The 16,099-nt window shown below is 37.3% G+C and overlaps 1 protein-coding gene across 1 annotated transcript in view; it reads left to right on the top strand.

Annotated features, from left to right (window-relative positions):
* STK31 (serine/threonine kinase 31) overlaps window positions 1–15,638 on the top strand; it is a 46,577-nt gene extending 30,939 nt beyond the window's left edge. The window contains 12 exon segments of the mRNA XM_071736831.1: window positions 1,035–1,154; window positions 1,635–1,766; window positions 2,771–2,872; window positions 3,773–3,853; window positions 4,215–4,340; window positions 5,024–5,149; window positions 5,401–5,487; window positions 6,294–6,443; window positions 8,537–8,662; window positions 9,632–9,700; window positions 14,070–14,254; window positions 14,256–15,638. Of these exon segments, the coding sequence (XP_071592932.1) occupies window positions 1,035–1,154; window positions 1,635–1,766; window positions 2,771–2,872; window positions 3,773–3,853; window positions 4,215–4,340; window positions 5,024–5,149; window positions 5,401–5,487; window positions 6,294–6,443; window positions 8,537–8,662; window positions 9,632–9,700; window positions 14,070–14,254; window positions 14,256–14,412 (1,461 nt within the window). The 3' untranslated portion in view covers window positions 14,413–15,638.
* Window positions 15,639–16,099: the final 461 nt, after the last annotated feature.

Raw genomic sequence — 16,099 nt, 5'->3', positions numbered from 1 at the left:
GCCTACTGTGTCATGACTTCTGTATATTTTATACATCTTTTATTTCAGTTTAAAAGTTTTTTTTAATGTGTTAGATGAGTTTATTTACTACAAGGCAGCATCTTTTTTATGGAAATGTGATGGAGCTTGCTCCCCAGAGAGGAAAGAATGGGTTTTTTTAGGCAACAGGCAAAGGATAGCTTTGGGTTACAGGAATGTAGCTGTATGTATGACTGACTTAACTAAGAAATACTAGGAAAACTGTGTCCCCACTCTCTGTGTGCAGAGAAGCTTTCTTTGAGCTGTACTGAGTTTGGGTGCTTGTGTTGAAAATACAGGTGATGGAAAGTAACTTTCTGTTGAAGATAACGTGATTGCCTCTCTGTGTGAATGTGCATGGATAAATTTCCTTTTTTGAGTGTTAAGAGAACTTTTTCATCAGTTTGATACTGCATGGGGCAAGTGTTCTTGCCTTACTGGTAATATTTTGCTATGCTTTTTAGCCTTTTTCCCATTTATTTACCTTTTCTAGTAAGAATTTCCTTTGCTAACTCGTTGAGGTACTTTCATTGTCTTCAGTGAGACTCTGTACTGTGCCAGGGAATAATCATGTCAACAAAAAGTTGAACGTGTCCTCTAAGGTAGCATAATACTAACAACAATAAAAACCAAACCAGTAGTTTAGTCTGCATCTGACAGCCCTTTGTGATGGAACCAGTGATTGACTTTTAGAGCAGTGATTGCATGCTTTAATGCTTCATGTGTATTTAACTATCCTGTCCTTAAAAAAAAAAACTGTTTCATAGCATGTGTAATCTGAAATTGAACTTTGCATAGAAGGCCAAGTCAGTTTTATTCTATTGAAACTATTGGATGAACTCTGATGTGCTAACTTCCCTTTTAGAATCTCTTCAAGAAGAGAGAAAACGATCATAAATGATTTTTTTCCATTCACAATGGAATTTCTCAGTAAAGATTTTATATTTTAAACGTTGATTTGTATAAATAAATAATGATTATCAGTCTTTGATCTTCCTCTATGTGACTCAATCCAGGAGCATGATGAAGCAGACAAGGGAATAATTATGAATGTTTACAATAAAATTATAAATAAAGTTCATCAGGAGCAAAGTATGATCACTGTCATACAGAACAGGTACTTGGCCAGTGTTGAGGTGAGTTTATGCCTTTATTTCTATCATACTGATCTATAGAAGTAAACGTTTCTGACAAAAGTTTGTTTTGAAGACTCTCCTCTTAGTTTTTGTAAGGAAATTCTAGGAGTATGTTGGTTGGGCTAAAGCTTGAGAACTGCAGTTGGGAACTCAGCCAATGCATCATTTCAGTTAAATACAAAGATTTTTTTTTTTTTTTTTTAAATAAAGCACTGAACCTGGAATCTGTAGACTCATTACAAATCAGTAGTATGTCACTTCAGGGGATTGAGCTTTAAGTAGAATGTAGGTTTTCCAGAAGGTCATTAATGTAATTAAAATGGAATACAATAAAACCTCTCTTCTGTGGGGAAAGACCTTGAAGCAGCTAAATTCTGATAGGCTTCAGGTAGTTTCTCTAGTGCATTGGATTAAAGGATATTAAAATAAAATTCTTGAACCCTTTGTCACTTTGATTTTTTCCTTTTCTCTTCCTTTTAGTTCAAACAGCAGGCTGAAGAATGGCTGAATAAAAGGCCTGATATTAGCAGCTTATTATCAATTAAGAAAACTGTGAAAAGCTTAAAGGCCCAGTTAAGGTGGAAGCTGGTTGAAAAGAACAACTTTGAGGAAGTATGAAAATGTTGCAGTGTTGGTGGTTTTGTCTGTTTTTTATTAAATTGGTTTAGAAACACTAATTTTGTTTATTCCAAGTAAGTGGTAACTATATAGAACAGTTTGTGTTTTCTGACCTCAATTTTGCCTTTAACTGTGGAAGTTTTACAAGCTCCTGAGACTAAACCTGAGCAGCTTAAAAATGAGTCAGTACAGAGCTGCTCTTTTGTTGCAGTTCCTAGCCATGGCACTCAGTTAAATCAAGTCCCTCTGGTGATGGTTGCTGCTCACAGCTTGAACATTTTTTCCAGCTTTTTTTACACTTCTGGTTGTGTGATTAAGTTTTTACTTTGTTAATAATGCATGTACTTCCCCTTTGGTGACAGAAGTCCATGTCTGTTCTAGTTTTCAGGGTTCCCCACTACCATTTAGAGAAGTACAAAGAATGTAAACATTAGCCCAGCTTCAGTGCTATTTGTTTTATCACACTGTAGTTGTTCTGATCATGCTCAAGGGAAAAAAGAACCTGCATGTGTCTCTCTTTAAGCATTGTGAAGGGGTAGTAAGCTTCCAAGTTGTATTTAAAAAATGAGATGCAGTAATGAAACCAAGGAAAGGATTCTTGAACAGTGAGGTGGTGTTGCAAAGATGCCTGCTTATGGGAGAAAAGTGGATGAACCTGGCACTGCTCGTAGATATATGATGTTGTTATGATTATTTGTGAGCAGTTGTTAATTAAAAGAAAATAAAATTAGTTTAGGAAACAAGTAGGCAAAGGGCTAGAAAGTTCAGTCTGTCACAGAAATAAAGGAAATGCCTTTCTTGGCAGTTAGGTTTTAAGAGGTTGAGTTTTTTGGGTTTCCAGCAAGGAGACTGAGTAAAATATGCATTTGAGAATACATTCAGCTCTAAGACTGTGCTATGGAAGCTTTTTTTTTTAAAATCCTGATACAGTAGGTTGCTGTTGTTTGGTATAACAGCAGAATGAGGAGTATGTGCTAACTTTGTTATTCTTAATGCAGTCTGATGATTACAGTGAATATGAAATGAAAGGAATAAAAGAGGAAATTGCTGATCTGAGAAATAGGGTTCTTCAAGAAATATCCAAGGAACAAGAAGAATATGTAAGTATTAAACTACTTAAGCAACTAAACCAAACTTGTATGAGGCACATCTGCATTTCAGTTGCTTTAATGTGTGCTCTGGGTGAAATTAACCCCATGATTTTTATAGTGTTGAAAGTTTAGATGGCTCTTTTTGGTGAAACCTATGGCAGAAGGCATGGAGACTGATGTATTTTGTCCATTTGAACATAGTTTCTTCAGACCTTCCCCACCTTCCCCTCTCTATAAAGGTGTGAGGTAGAAAAAAATGTGAGCTGTAGCTCTCAGCCCAGGAGAGTGGCAGGTGAAAGTGTAAGCTCAGTTGCTGAAGAACAATTTCTTGCCAGAAGGGGAACTATTTTCTTATGGCTGGGTTAAAATGAGCTTTTATCCTGAAGTGAAGGAGATCACTCTTTTTCAAGTCCTCTGTATGTGACAAAGCATTAGAAACCATGGCCATGTGAGCAAGTAGAAAGGCACCAACATTTGTGGTGGTGATATACCTTCCTCTGCAGACATAGCATTTGTGTGTAAGTGACCTTGCAGCATTACAGCTATTTAGGGTCTGGAAATGGATGTCTTCTGCTGCTTTTAACCTGTAATGAAGTTTTTTTCCTTTGTTAAGGCTTACTAAAGTCTCTTTTAGAAAAGATGAGGTGTTTTCCCTGGTAGTGCATAAGTTTTTTGGGGCTTTAATGCTACCCACCATCAGAGCTTTAAAAAATTTGTCCATGTTGAACTGCTGTCGTGTGTTTGGAGGCACACAAACAAATGGCAGTGTTACTTTGAAGATGTTGGAGGAGGTACAGTTGTGGTTAGTGTACTCAGAATGTTCTGGTTATACATTGCAAATGTCAGTGGATATTTACATGTGCCCAAAACTAATGACCTGAAGCTGTGGGTCTTGTTTTCTTCATTTAGGAGAAGCTTGCTTTCTTGGTTCAGAAATGGTTTCCAGAGTTACCACTCCTTTATCCAGAAATAGGAATTTTAAACTATATGGTAAGCAGAGGTTATGTTTGAATGCACTGTCATTTATTGTTATGGGTGCTAGCAAGACTCTGCACCAGCAATGCTCTGCACAGTCTCTGTCCATTTGGGGGACATATACCCTGAGCATTGTTGACCATGGTCTTCTTCCTCCCCCTTTTCTGGGAAATGTTCAAGCAATGCATTTCATTTTCTGCTTCACCATGGCCAGCCTCTCGGTAACAGATGCTGTAACTTTTTAGTGTATCCCAGCTGGTTTTGTGCTTTGCTAAGTTGATCGAGCAAGAGGAGAGGTAGTCAGAGCCTCTTGGGTCTTGGCAGCTGTTAAATGCCACGTCCTTACCATGGATATCTGTGTGTGCATGTGCTTCAGAACTCTGGGGGACTTCTGACAAGCAGCCTGGATCGAGACCTTTTGGATGCTGAGCCTGTGAAGAAACTGAGCACGAAGCGACCTTTGGTGTGCTCAGAAATTGAGGGCCAGAAGGTTCTTTTAAAGGTAATGTTGGCACTGGCTTCCAGTGAGCACTGCAGGTGAGGCCTTGGCTTATTAATGCACTTTGCTGTTCCTTTCATATCCCTGTGTTTAACAGCCCTTTTCTGATGGCAGCTATTTTGTCAGTGTCTCTAGAACACAAAGCGTTGTTTTCCTTCTGGATTGCTTCCCTGTTGCTTGCTGAGTTTTTTGTACTTCTGAGGACTGCTTTGCACAGTGCTTCCCCTCAACTGTCTGTTCTTTCTGGTATCTAGTCACCTTTTTTCCTGTTCATTATTCCTGTCTCTTTTTGCAGATTCTGATTTTCCTTTCTGATGATTTCACTGAGAAGTTTCAGGAACTGCTGCTTTTCCTTGCTCTGCATCTCAACCAGTCTGCTGGCAATTAGGAAAGCAGAGGCTTAGTATTATAGGGGTATAGCTGTAAATATTCTTCTTTCTTTTGACTTGGCTTATTTAACTCTCAGAGGCACACTTCCTGTTTGGTTGGTACAAGCTTTCTAAGAGTTAATTAAGAAAATATGGGAACAGTCTATGACATTTGAAATTGAGTTTTGTGCTAACTAGAAGAGGAAGTTATTTGATGGTATCTTAACAATGAGTATTTCTTTGCATTAATTTTTTTCAAAATTAATTATGTTATCGGCATTAGGAGTTAATAGATGGGGTATCTGTTTTGTTTTTAAGGGGTACTCTGTAGATGTAAACTCAGAAGTCAAAGTGATAGAACGAGTTGCCAAGTATCACAAAGTGTGGGATCAGCAGAAGGAGAAATCTGGATTATTACAACTGTTGTTTCTTCTTTTCTGCAAGGTAAGACTCAAATAGATGATCTTGATTTCTGGTTTAAGCTGAAAGACTTGCAGTAGGACCCTAAAGCTTTAACTTTTTTTAAAATTAGCGCATTGAATCAGAAAAATATTTCCTTTCTAAGTTTAGATAAACTGTCTATTCAGTAAACATAATGAACTGATTTATCACACATTTACTGCATATTGAACTTGCCACTGTTCCTGATATTTGAAGCAATGTATTTTTCTTATTTTCTGTTTTGGTCGTTGAAGTCTGATCCTTTGGTATATGTAATGGTCCCATACTACCCAGGAGCAAGTCTGGGAGCTTTGCAGGCTGATACTCCCTTAACTTTAGAAGTAAGTATAACTGTTTAGACTACCACCATTTTATTTCTAAACTGAACTCTTATTGTTTTGCTTTCTTTTATGGTGTTTAACTACCTTTAGTGACTGGCAGTGGCTGTAAAAAGTTGCACAGGAAAGGCTTAACTGACTTTCTTAGCATCTGGTCAGGTGGTAGTTTCTAACTTTCTAAAAGAGATTTTACTTGGACACACTTCTTTCTTTTATTGAAATCAGTGCCTCAGCTCTATTACAAGTACATTTTAAGAGTACTTGGACTGAACGTTAGATGTTCAAGGGCAGTCATTTCTGTATTGAAGTGTTAGAGGACCCCTGCGTGTGTACTATTTTTATTTTTCCCTCTCCTCCCTCACTTCATCCCTCTCCTTTTCCTTTCCCTCCTCCCCACATAGTGTATAGGCAGTTTGGATAGAATCTCTTCTCAAAGAAGCAGTAGTTAGAAGCCAATACAGTCTCTAGTTTATGTTTTGTGATTCAAAGCATATGTTTGCCTCCTGGGACCTACTTTTAAAGGTCCAGTTCCACAGTTTTTTATTGTGGTTTCCCCCTGCCCCCCGTTATTTTTTCATGTTGGTGATCTGTTAATTGGTGACAGTGGTTTTTTTCTCCCCTGCCTGGCTATTCAAGACATAATAGTCTCCCTGTGAATTAATCCATACTTCACAAAATGGAGTTAGCATGAATTTTGAATGTGGACAGACTTTAAAAAAGCAATAGTTCTGCATAGAAGCTTACTTGATACTGTGCTTTATTTTTTTCCATATTTGTCTTTGTAATAAACTCCCAAATGAAATCAATAGGAGGCTTTAAAAGTAATGAAAGGAGTGGCCCAAGGTCTACAGGCATTGCATGGAGCTAATGTAGTACATGGATCTCTTCATGGAAATAATGTTTTTGCTGTGAATCGAAAACAAGGAATTGTTGGAGATTTTGATTTCACAAAATCAGAGGTAAGGAAAAAATCCTTTAGTGACTTTTAGTCAGAATTACCTATCAGAACAGACAGCAGTGGGTGCAGTTTTAAACTTACTAATAAACATGGTGCTAAGCATTGAGACTCCTCTTTCATATTCTGAATAAGGTGGACAGTTTGAGTCTTTTTGAATTTGGAACAACTGAGTTTGGACTCTGGTTAAATAAAATAGTGGAACAAAAAAGAAATGCTGCTGTAGCTTGCTGTCTGTCTTTTATGTTTAATGGTAATCAGCATCAGCAGAGGAAAGAGTAAGAGCCCATGTTTGTAGAAGGACTGGTCAAGCTCTTATGAAGTCTTTGCCTTTCTGTTTGGTAGGTAGTAGTGTTCTAGTATGTGTTTTAACCTGCCATGGTATTTGGTACCTTAACATGATTTTGTATGTTGCCTGCTTACACCAGTATTTATATGTACTTCTGATTTAGCCCTCAGTTTCTGTATTAAAGAATGTTGTAGCTATTGTTGGGGAAATCTAATATCCTTCAAGAATGCAAGCTATTTTTTTCACTCATCATTGTGTATATATAACAAAGTCTCCAATAATGGTATCTCTTTGGTAGTGACTTCTGGTCTTTCTGAATTCAAGTTATTTGAATTAAAACATGTTTGTGGCAGAGGTCTGCTTCATGCTTATTTAATTTTTTAAATAGTAATCTATATTATTATAATATGTCATTATTTTGATGTTAAAAAAACCTGAATACATGTCTCATTGACAGTCATCATTTCTACTTTGGGAATGCATTATTTGTTAGTCTCATGAGGAGTGTCAAATGTTTGGGCAGTAGGATATACTTCTCATGAAAGAAATCTAAATTTTCAACATGCTGAAGAGAGATGCTGTAAAAATTTTTGACGACAGAATTTTCTGAAAGAACATACTCAGTACAGGTCGTGTCACTGTGAAAATGGCAAGAGCTGAGGAAAATAATCCCTCTTTTTAAAAATCTCTTCCCTTTAGGTATGGGTGTGCTGGAACAGGCAGCTCATGTGTCACAGAGCAGGGAGGTTCACAGGCTGGGCTGAGTTTGTGCCTTTAATGTAGGGGTGTCAGTACTGCTCAGTGCTGTGCTCTCTGAGTGGAGCTGATAACTGATGTGTTACCAAAGACTCCTGGCAGTCTGGGTACTGGTCTTCTCCACAGAATCATGGAAGTTTTAGGTTGGAAGGGACCTTCAAGATCATCTAATTCCAACCTTTCTGCATTCCACACCTCCCAGGAGAGCAGGTTGCTCCAAGCCCCATCCAACCTGGCCTTGAACACCTCCAGGGCAGCCTTTGCCAGCATCTCATCACCCTTAAAGTATTTCTTTCTAATGTGTAATCTAAATATACCCTGGTTCAGCTTAAAACTCTTAGCCCTCATCCTGTCACTACATGTCCTTGCAGCAAGTCCCTCCCCAGCTTTCTTGTATGCCCTCTTCAGATACTGGAATGCTGCTCTGAGGTCTCAAAGGCTGCTTCCTGGAGCCTTCTCTCCTCCAGGCTCAACAACCTCAACTCAACCTAACTCCAGTCTGGCTATTATCTGGTGCTGGTTGCTGTCACAGACTGGGTTACAAACTCCATCTATCTTTGTATTTTGTCAGTAGACAGTCCTAAAACATGCTGGAAAGAAAGGAGTGAATAAGTAGATAACATCAGGTAAAGGCCACAAAGGTAGAGAAATAAAAATAAGAAAGCTGGCAGAACTGGACTTTAGAACTAATGCTCTCCAAAATAGTGTCAAATGTCTTCTAATATTTGTGATATATATATTTTTCTAATTTGAGAAGCATTGCAATTTGCATTAATAGTTCCATTGCTGTGTAAAATCTTCCATCCCTATTATATTATTATGATTACAGGTGATAGATGTGACATTATCTTTTTTTTTTCTTTTTTTTTTTTTTTTCCCCTATATGCACCACTTTTTTCATCAGTAAAGGAGAAATTTGCATTTCAGTCTGGGTCAGCACAGATCTGTATAATAAAATTTTCTGCCCTGTTAGAAGAGGAAAGGGAGATACATCTGCTTCAATGTGCTGTCAGTCTTGCATGGAATTACAGGTCCAATTTCTTTCCCTGTAGGAACAACGTGCTGCTGCAAACACTATGGTTGTCAGTACTCTGAGCTTAGTTTCTCCTGAACTGAAAATGGGACAGCCAGCTTCTCCAGCCTCTGACATGTATGCTTATGGCTGCCTTCTCTTCTGGGTATGTTACAGCTTGTGGGAGAATTCCAAGTAATGTTATGGAACTGTAACAGGCTTATAAAGATCAGTAAATGTTATCTCCAGCCTCTGCTTTAACTGTTCTGGCCAAACAAGTGTTCATATTTTCAGCTGATTGGTTAAGTGCAGAATGAATGGGAGTTACTATTGTGGGAAAAAGTGCATTTTTCTGTAAAATATACAGTGTGATTGTATAGTAATATGAACAAAAACTGTTTTTGTTTCTTCTACTGTGGATTCTGGGTTCTTGCTGTATTTCTTGTTTATTCCTCATGAACTTGCCCAGTCAAAAGAGAGAATATGAAGGCAAGGATGGGACTGCTTGGTTTTTTTTTTTCTAAGCAACTGTGCTTAGATAGGTGTTTTGTTTTGTAGTGTGTGTTATGCCTGGGAGAAGGCAATTTGCTTTCCTGTGTTAGGTGGTATGTTGCACAGCACTGATGAACCACATGCTTCCTGTTGCTGTCTTTTGTATTTGTTCAGAATTAGAGGTATTTTCAGCTTAACCTGCAGGCAGCATTTTGAAAAAAGCTGTAGTGGGCATGGTTCTAGGCAATAGTAAAGACTGGGGAAGTTTTACTTTATTTATGGGTACAGTGTTCACATTTGTCTGCTAGAGTGCAGTTGGCCCTAAGCTTTTCTTAAAGAGAATTATATAATTAAACATGCAGCTTGGAAGTGGGCTTTGAGTGATATTTTTAGAACACTATTTCTTTCGAGCTCTAAAAGTTTCTTCAAGTACTTTTTTCCTCTTGTTTCTGTATAAGGCAAACTTGAGCCCCTTGCATGTTTTTACCCCACTGTGAAAACAGGAAAAAAGCCTTTCCTCTGGAATTTTCCAGTAACAATTTACTTTCAGTTTAAACTTGGAGTATCCTTCACTGATGTTTGGTTTTCTTAAACTAAAGGGGAAACAACCAGTATTATGCATTATGTATCTTTTCATTTGCAGCTCTGCGCTCAAGACCAGGAGTTGGGCATTAGAGAGGATGGAACACCTGATGTGGATGTGGTTGTTATGGTATGTTAATTGTCAGAGAAAGAGAAGACTGTTTATTGGTGGTTAATTGTTATTTTTTTAAAGTTAAACATATCATTTTAAGTGTTAGATTGAGAAAATGCTTTAAATTTACTATTTTTACTAATAATAGTATTAATTTCTACTAATTCCAAAAAGCATGCAGAAGTACAGCTTTATTTAAGAAGATAGAAAACCCCAGAATTTTCTTAGTATTCAACACCTACCTTAGGAGGAGCAACTTCTTCACAGATAACTGTTAATTGAATTACACCAAGTTACAGGCTTGGGGAACAAGTCATTAAGATTGAGCCTCAAAGGAAGTATTAGGACCCTGTCTTTTCTGAAGTCAGGGAAGCTGACTTTGTTCATCTGTCTTCCTACATAATGATTGCAAAGTGTTTGAGCTTTAATAAAACAGCCAGTGTTCAGGTTTTTTTGGTGAAACATAAATGTTTCTATGGCACTGAGACAAATGCATGGATACAGGTAGACCCTGCATGATAAAAATTTGTGTTGCTGCTTTCATTCTTTCTAGTCTCAACTGTTCTCTGTCTACTGTATGTCAGCATCTGTGGTCACCTTTAAATCTATTTTCAGTCCCTTTTTTGAATCTTATCCTTGCCCAGTGTCTCAGTTACTCTTTGAGAATAAGAAGTAGACTTCTGTGCCTTCATGTTTCCCAACTTAGGTCTGCAGCTTTGGGTTCAGCCCTTCACTAACTTACCTCTTGGAGATAATTTTATGACCTTCTCTCTGTGTGCTTTAGTTACCTGTGTGCTTGTCTTTCCTTGAGTATATTTTCTTGTGTAACTTTTTCCCATAAGCTTTCAGCCTCCTGGCATATAGGTAAGACCTTTTTTCTTGCATGTTTTCAACTTCTTCTGTCTTGGCTACAGACACTTCTTTTCCTCCTTATAAAAATTGGAATAACAAAAGACACCACCATACATAATTTAAAGAAATTCACTGTGAGGTTTATGAACCATTTTGAAATATTTAGCTTTCCCAGGTTAGTTTCTGTTTCCTTCTTTTTTTGGTACTTCTGCCTGTCTATTTACTGACTACTTTGTTCTTCTCCTGTGTCCCTCCCAGTCCCTCTTGAGTAGATTGCCCAAGTTTTCTTGACCTATGTGGACTACTTCTCATACCATGCTTCTTCTGTTGCTCTTACTTCAAGTGAGTAAGAGCTTTATGCAGACTTGGAAATGCCATGAAACTCTTCAAATCAAGCATTATACTGTTACTAAAAAGCCTGTTTAGGTTTGGAGTTAAGTCTTACATTATGGATAGAATTTTCTAAGGAATGTAGGAAAGAGTTAGAGGTTAACCCCAATATTTTCCAGAAAAGTAGAAAAATACTTTAAATAGAAACAAAACAGTGAAGGAGCTTCTGTTGGTCAGATAAATTTGGATTGTTTTGTCAAGGGAAAAAGAAATTGAAATATTAAATCTGTCTTTATTGGTTATGCTTGTGTATTAATGATTTGCTTGCTTTCTAGAGCTAACTGTTAAAGCATGGGGCTGAATTACTAGGGTTATTTTTATTATGAGCTTAATGTATCCTATTTACTGTGTTTAGGATAAGAAATGTCATGATACAGTGTGGACTAAGACAGCTGTAGTGGTTCCAGTGTCTGGGCATGGTAGCTTGTCACTGTGTAACACACTACTGTAAATAATCTTCTTTTATTAGATGATTTTTATCCTCTGCACTATGTCTTTTAATAACTTAATTTCAACAATGTTCTCTAGTGATGAAAACACGAGTGATAAAAGCACAGGACTGGCTACCAAGTACCTCTGCAAAGTTACATCCAGTGTGACGCTACCATGGCAAATAAAAAAATAAAGCATGCAGGAATTGAGGGAGGTGATCCTGTAAATGGTGTTTCTTACTGCTTATTATAGTTGCTTGGTTTATAATTAAAAATTAAGTGAATCATGTGGAGCACACGATGCTATAGGAAAGAAGATTCAATATTTGGGATTCACCACTAGGAGGTTTTGAATGTGTTCCACAAAACTTGTACAGATCTGTATGCCCAGTTCATCATTCAGTACTATGCATAATAATCCTTAGATACTGAAGAACCTAACTTTTTCTCTCATGCATAAGGGCAGCTCAGTTGTTAAAGGAAGTGGAAAAGATTTCTTGTGACATTAAAAACAATATTTGGCTCATGTCTGTTTTCCATAAAATATCTGCTGTGATAGTGTTTTACAAGTAAAGCCTGATATATGCAAATCAAAGTTAAAATGGACAGTTTCAGGGTATTATACTTCTGTGTTCTTCTGTAGCAAGTATCCTCTGAAGTGCAAACAACTGCCTTTATATCAAGGACAGTGAATGAATTTAGCCATTATTGTTCTTAGCATGGATTCATGAATTTTAAAGCTTTTAATAAGAACAAGTTTCTTCTAACTTTTTTTCCCTGATAAAAAGCAGCTTTTTATTTTGACTTTGTCAGGTGATACAAAGCTAATCAATATATCATTGTTGGTGGTTTTAAAGGATTCATCTTGGATGCATGTGCATGCACGTGCACCAGCCATCAAAGTCTGCTGGAAAGCAATCTGTTCTGCCTGCAGTGCTCAGGAACACATATGAAGGTTTTACTGAGAAATTTAATAGTAATAAATATCTTTCAGCTGTTTCTTGGGGAATCTTTTAGGCCGCTGGCTGTTAATCCTTGTCCCAGTTCTTGGGGAAAATCTATTTTGCTTTTAAGTCCTTTATCTATAATCAGCTTATTCAGAATTAATCTCCATGTCCATCTGCAGGCTCTTGACAGGCTGGTGATTTCTCTTCTTCCTCAGTCTTGTGCCCAGAGGAATTGCATGGTTGCAAATAGTACATTTTTTGTTTTCAGCAGATGTAAAAATTGCCATAGGAAAAAAATGTTAAGCTTTAAAACAGGGATATTAATGATAGGTAACTGCTGAGGGAAAGCAAAGTTCAGAGATAAGATCTTGTAGCCACATTTAGCTATGCCAGGCTTCAGTGCTCAGTGTGTTTCAGCATCCAGTTTTGTGTATTCTAAAAAAAAATACAAATGGAGTAAACATGATGAAGTGTTGTCCTACAGCAGTAATTTCTTGTGGAATGAATTTTCAGTTTCCTTGGTGCATGAAGATGGTGAGAAGCAGGTACTTCTTGTTGGCATCATGAAATGCAAATATACAAGTACTTAGCTTTTCAGGCTCTTCAGATGCTCAGACTTTGGTCACTTCTAATTTTGCAGGGGAAATGTGTAGTTATGGCTAAGTCCTGTATTTTACTGCACATACTTGGATCTTCTTAACCTAGAGATTTTCCTTTGAGCATTTTAAACTTTTTATAAACACTAACAGTCCTTTATGCCTGTAAGGATCAACAGTTTTTAGATCTCTTATTTTTTACCCAGGTTTCAGTTTATTTGAGGAGCATCTGATTCTCCAGAATCACTCTGATAATTACAGTGGAAGAGTTGGGAATTGTCTGCTTTTTTCAGTCTTCAGGTTTCTGACTACTTTTGTACATTCCTTTGCATCAGAGTGATTCCTCTTTGTGTGTGGAGTGGGGATAGGTGAGATGTGTACAGGTGTCTGGTGTTCTGCTGTTTCATTGACCCTGGGCAGAGGTGCTGCTGGTTTAGAGACTGAACAAGCGAGACTTCTTATGGAAAGATTCTGTTCCAATTGAGTTTTGGTAATATGGAGGTCTAGATCAGCATGTGAGATTCTCCTTCTTGCAGTCTCCTTGTCCAAATCCAGTGTGTGCTCTGCTCTTCCTCCCTCAACAGCTGGTGTTTATGCATATGTGTAGCAGCTGTGTTTCTATGTTTTGTGTATGGAGTTCAGCTCTGTTAATGCGTTAAGCATTTAGGCACATAATCTCTTCTGATAAGCCTAAGTGTAAGTGATGGGTTAATAGTAAAATAAATGTTGTTGATAGAACCCATTGCTTTGTTTTTCTTTTTTTTTTTTTTTTTTTTTTTTTTTCCTGTGCTCTTGTAGAGGGATAAAGCAATGTGACAAAAGTTAAAACGAAGTTCTGGAAGGTGAATGGTACCTGTTCTGTTCCTTCTCAGCAGAAAGATCAACTCAGTATTTCTCTAATTTATAGTAGTTCAGTGATATTTTAAAATGTAATTTGTGTTTTCCTGGGAAGTTTGTTGGTACCAGGCTGACAGACCTGATGCTGAATGCTTGCTTTTAATTTGTCGTTTTTGAGCACTGTGAAGTTGACCACTCAGAATGCTACAGCACAACCTTTTGTAAGGGCTTTGTGCCCTAAGCACTTACAAGATGTATTCATCAAGTGTCTTTTTTTTATTTGTAATTGAGTTTATTTTGCTTACTGACTAAATCCTTCTCTCTCTGTTTGTAGGATGATAAAGTTAAATCTCTTCTTCTGAATTTGTTCTGCTGTAACAGACTGACAGCTGAGCAGGTGCTTAGGGATGATTGCTTCCAGCTAGCTGATGCAATTCCAGTTTCACCACAACCAAGTGAAGAACATGAACCACATGAAGAACATGGTTCTGAGAAGACAAATGAAAAAAAAAAAGTGATTTACTGAGGAGAATGGAGCAAACCCTGCTAAACTGATGAAGAACTTACCTATCTGGTGTTTCAGTGGGACTTCTCGTTTTGTTTGTTTCTTGAAATCATTGTCCAGATCTGAAATCTCAAAACGTAGAAGGTTGGGTAGGTGCAGTTGTGTTTTGTGATTACACAGTTGTCACTGTGTGACTTCTAAGTAAGCGTTGGTAGAAGCATGGTGTTACAGATAGTATTTGTAGTTTGTTACCCTTTATCTTTGCCCATTATGTAGGCTTTAAATTTGCAGAGAATAATCTTGTTAGATGCCAGAGATATTTTTTCTTTTTTTCTTTTCCTCTTTTTTTTAAAAATCCATTTTTCTGTTCCTCTTCTTGCTGTGATTCCAGTTAAGATCTTCCTTGAACCTCCTTAATTATGCTCTAGGGTGATACCTTTTTCCTTGATGTTGTTATGTTGGTTGTTACTGCATAAACAAGTTGTTCCTACAGCATATTTAAGGAAAAAAAAAAAAAAAAGCACTACTTTGACAATTGATAAAGGAAATGGGGAGCAGCCTGCCTCTTCAGTCTTTATGCATTTGAAAAATTTGATTGGCTTTCTAGAGAGCAGGTATCCTTCTAGTTGCTCCTTTGCAGTGCAGCTGCCAACAACCAAAATACATACATTTGTGAAAACTACTGCTTATTTGCTCTGCCTAAGTGTGTGCATACATCATCTGTACTTCAGTGTTGTTTGCAATAGCTATAGGTTGTGATTTTCATGAGCGGGTTTGTTTGCCTGCAACATGTTGCTGTTAACATTACCAGTTTTGTCAGCTCTTCAGTTCTACAGGAATTTGTTGCTTATCTTCATGAAGGTTTTCCTATCCTCTTGGAAAGAAACAGGCCAAAATGTGCAGAGTTGCTGTAGAAATATATTTCGCCTCTGGGTGTTGCTCTTGGACAGTACTGATGGCAGACAAGTATTTTTAAAGGTATTGCTGAGGTTGCATGCTGTTGGATCAAGAATGTAAAAATGTAGTTTTTAAAGAACAAGAAGCAGCACCAGGGAGACTGGGGAGCCCTCAAGTACAGTAACACAGTCCATACAAGATTAACAAATCCACCTCTGATATTAGACTTCATTTTCTGTCCTTAAACTGAATAGGTTTCTTACATGGAATAGTATGGAAGATGTTTCATTGGTTTTTTTTTTTCATTAAATGATAATGATTTTTTAGTTTCCATGCTGTCAGTATAACTAATGAAAGCAAAACTTTTGAAAGATGTTTTGTTATGCAGTTTTTTTGTTAGTGTGATAAACATTTTCATTAAAGAAATTGCAGAAGAATAATATGTTGTTTTTTTGTTAGTGAAAATAAATAGCTTAGCAAGTTTGTGGGATGCTTTCCAAATAGACTGATTGCAGTCTTTCACTATTAATAGGCAGCTGAGTTTAATTTTAATTAATGTTAAACAATGAATAGAGGTGGGAACACGAGCCTGATGTACTGTGTCATGTATATTAGAATAAATTTTTGTGGTTTTTGTGCTCCAGAGTTCATGCAACCTGAAGTTGTCTCTGTTGTGCTGCGTCATGTATATTAGAATAAATTTTTGTGGTTTTCCTGCTCCAGAGTCCATGCAACCTGAAGTGGAGTTCTTAGATCCCCGAACTGCGAACCTTACTGGTTTTCAGAAACCAAAGTCTCTGTGTATGCTTGATTAAACTATGTGCAGTCTCTTCACCAGCTGTAAGTAACGTGATTTTCACATGCGGAACCTAGCACGTGACTTGAATTTTTTTTTTACTTAAACCACAATAAAACTCTGAAAACCTTTTGGTACACATGAGTGTCAGGGGACAAGACAGCAT

This window comes from Heliangelus exortis, chromosome 2 (genome assembly GCF_036169615.1).
Source record: "Heliangelus exortis chromosome 2, bHelExo1.hap1, whole genome shotgun sequence".
In the NCBI taxonomy this organism is placed as follows: domain Eukaryota; kingdom Metazoa; phylum Chordata; class Aves; order Apodiformes; family Trochilidae; genus Heliangelus; species Heliangelus exortis.
The sequence above is the reverse complement of the archived record's forward strand: the minus strand, read 5'-3'. Positions and strand labels throughout refer to the sequence as shown.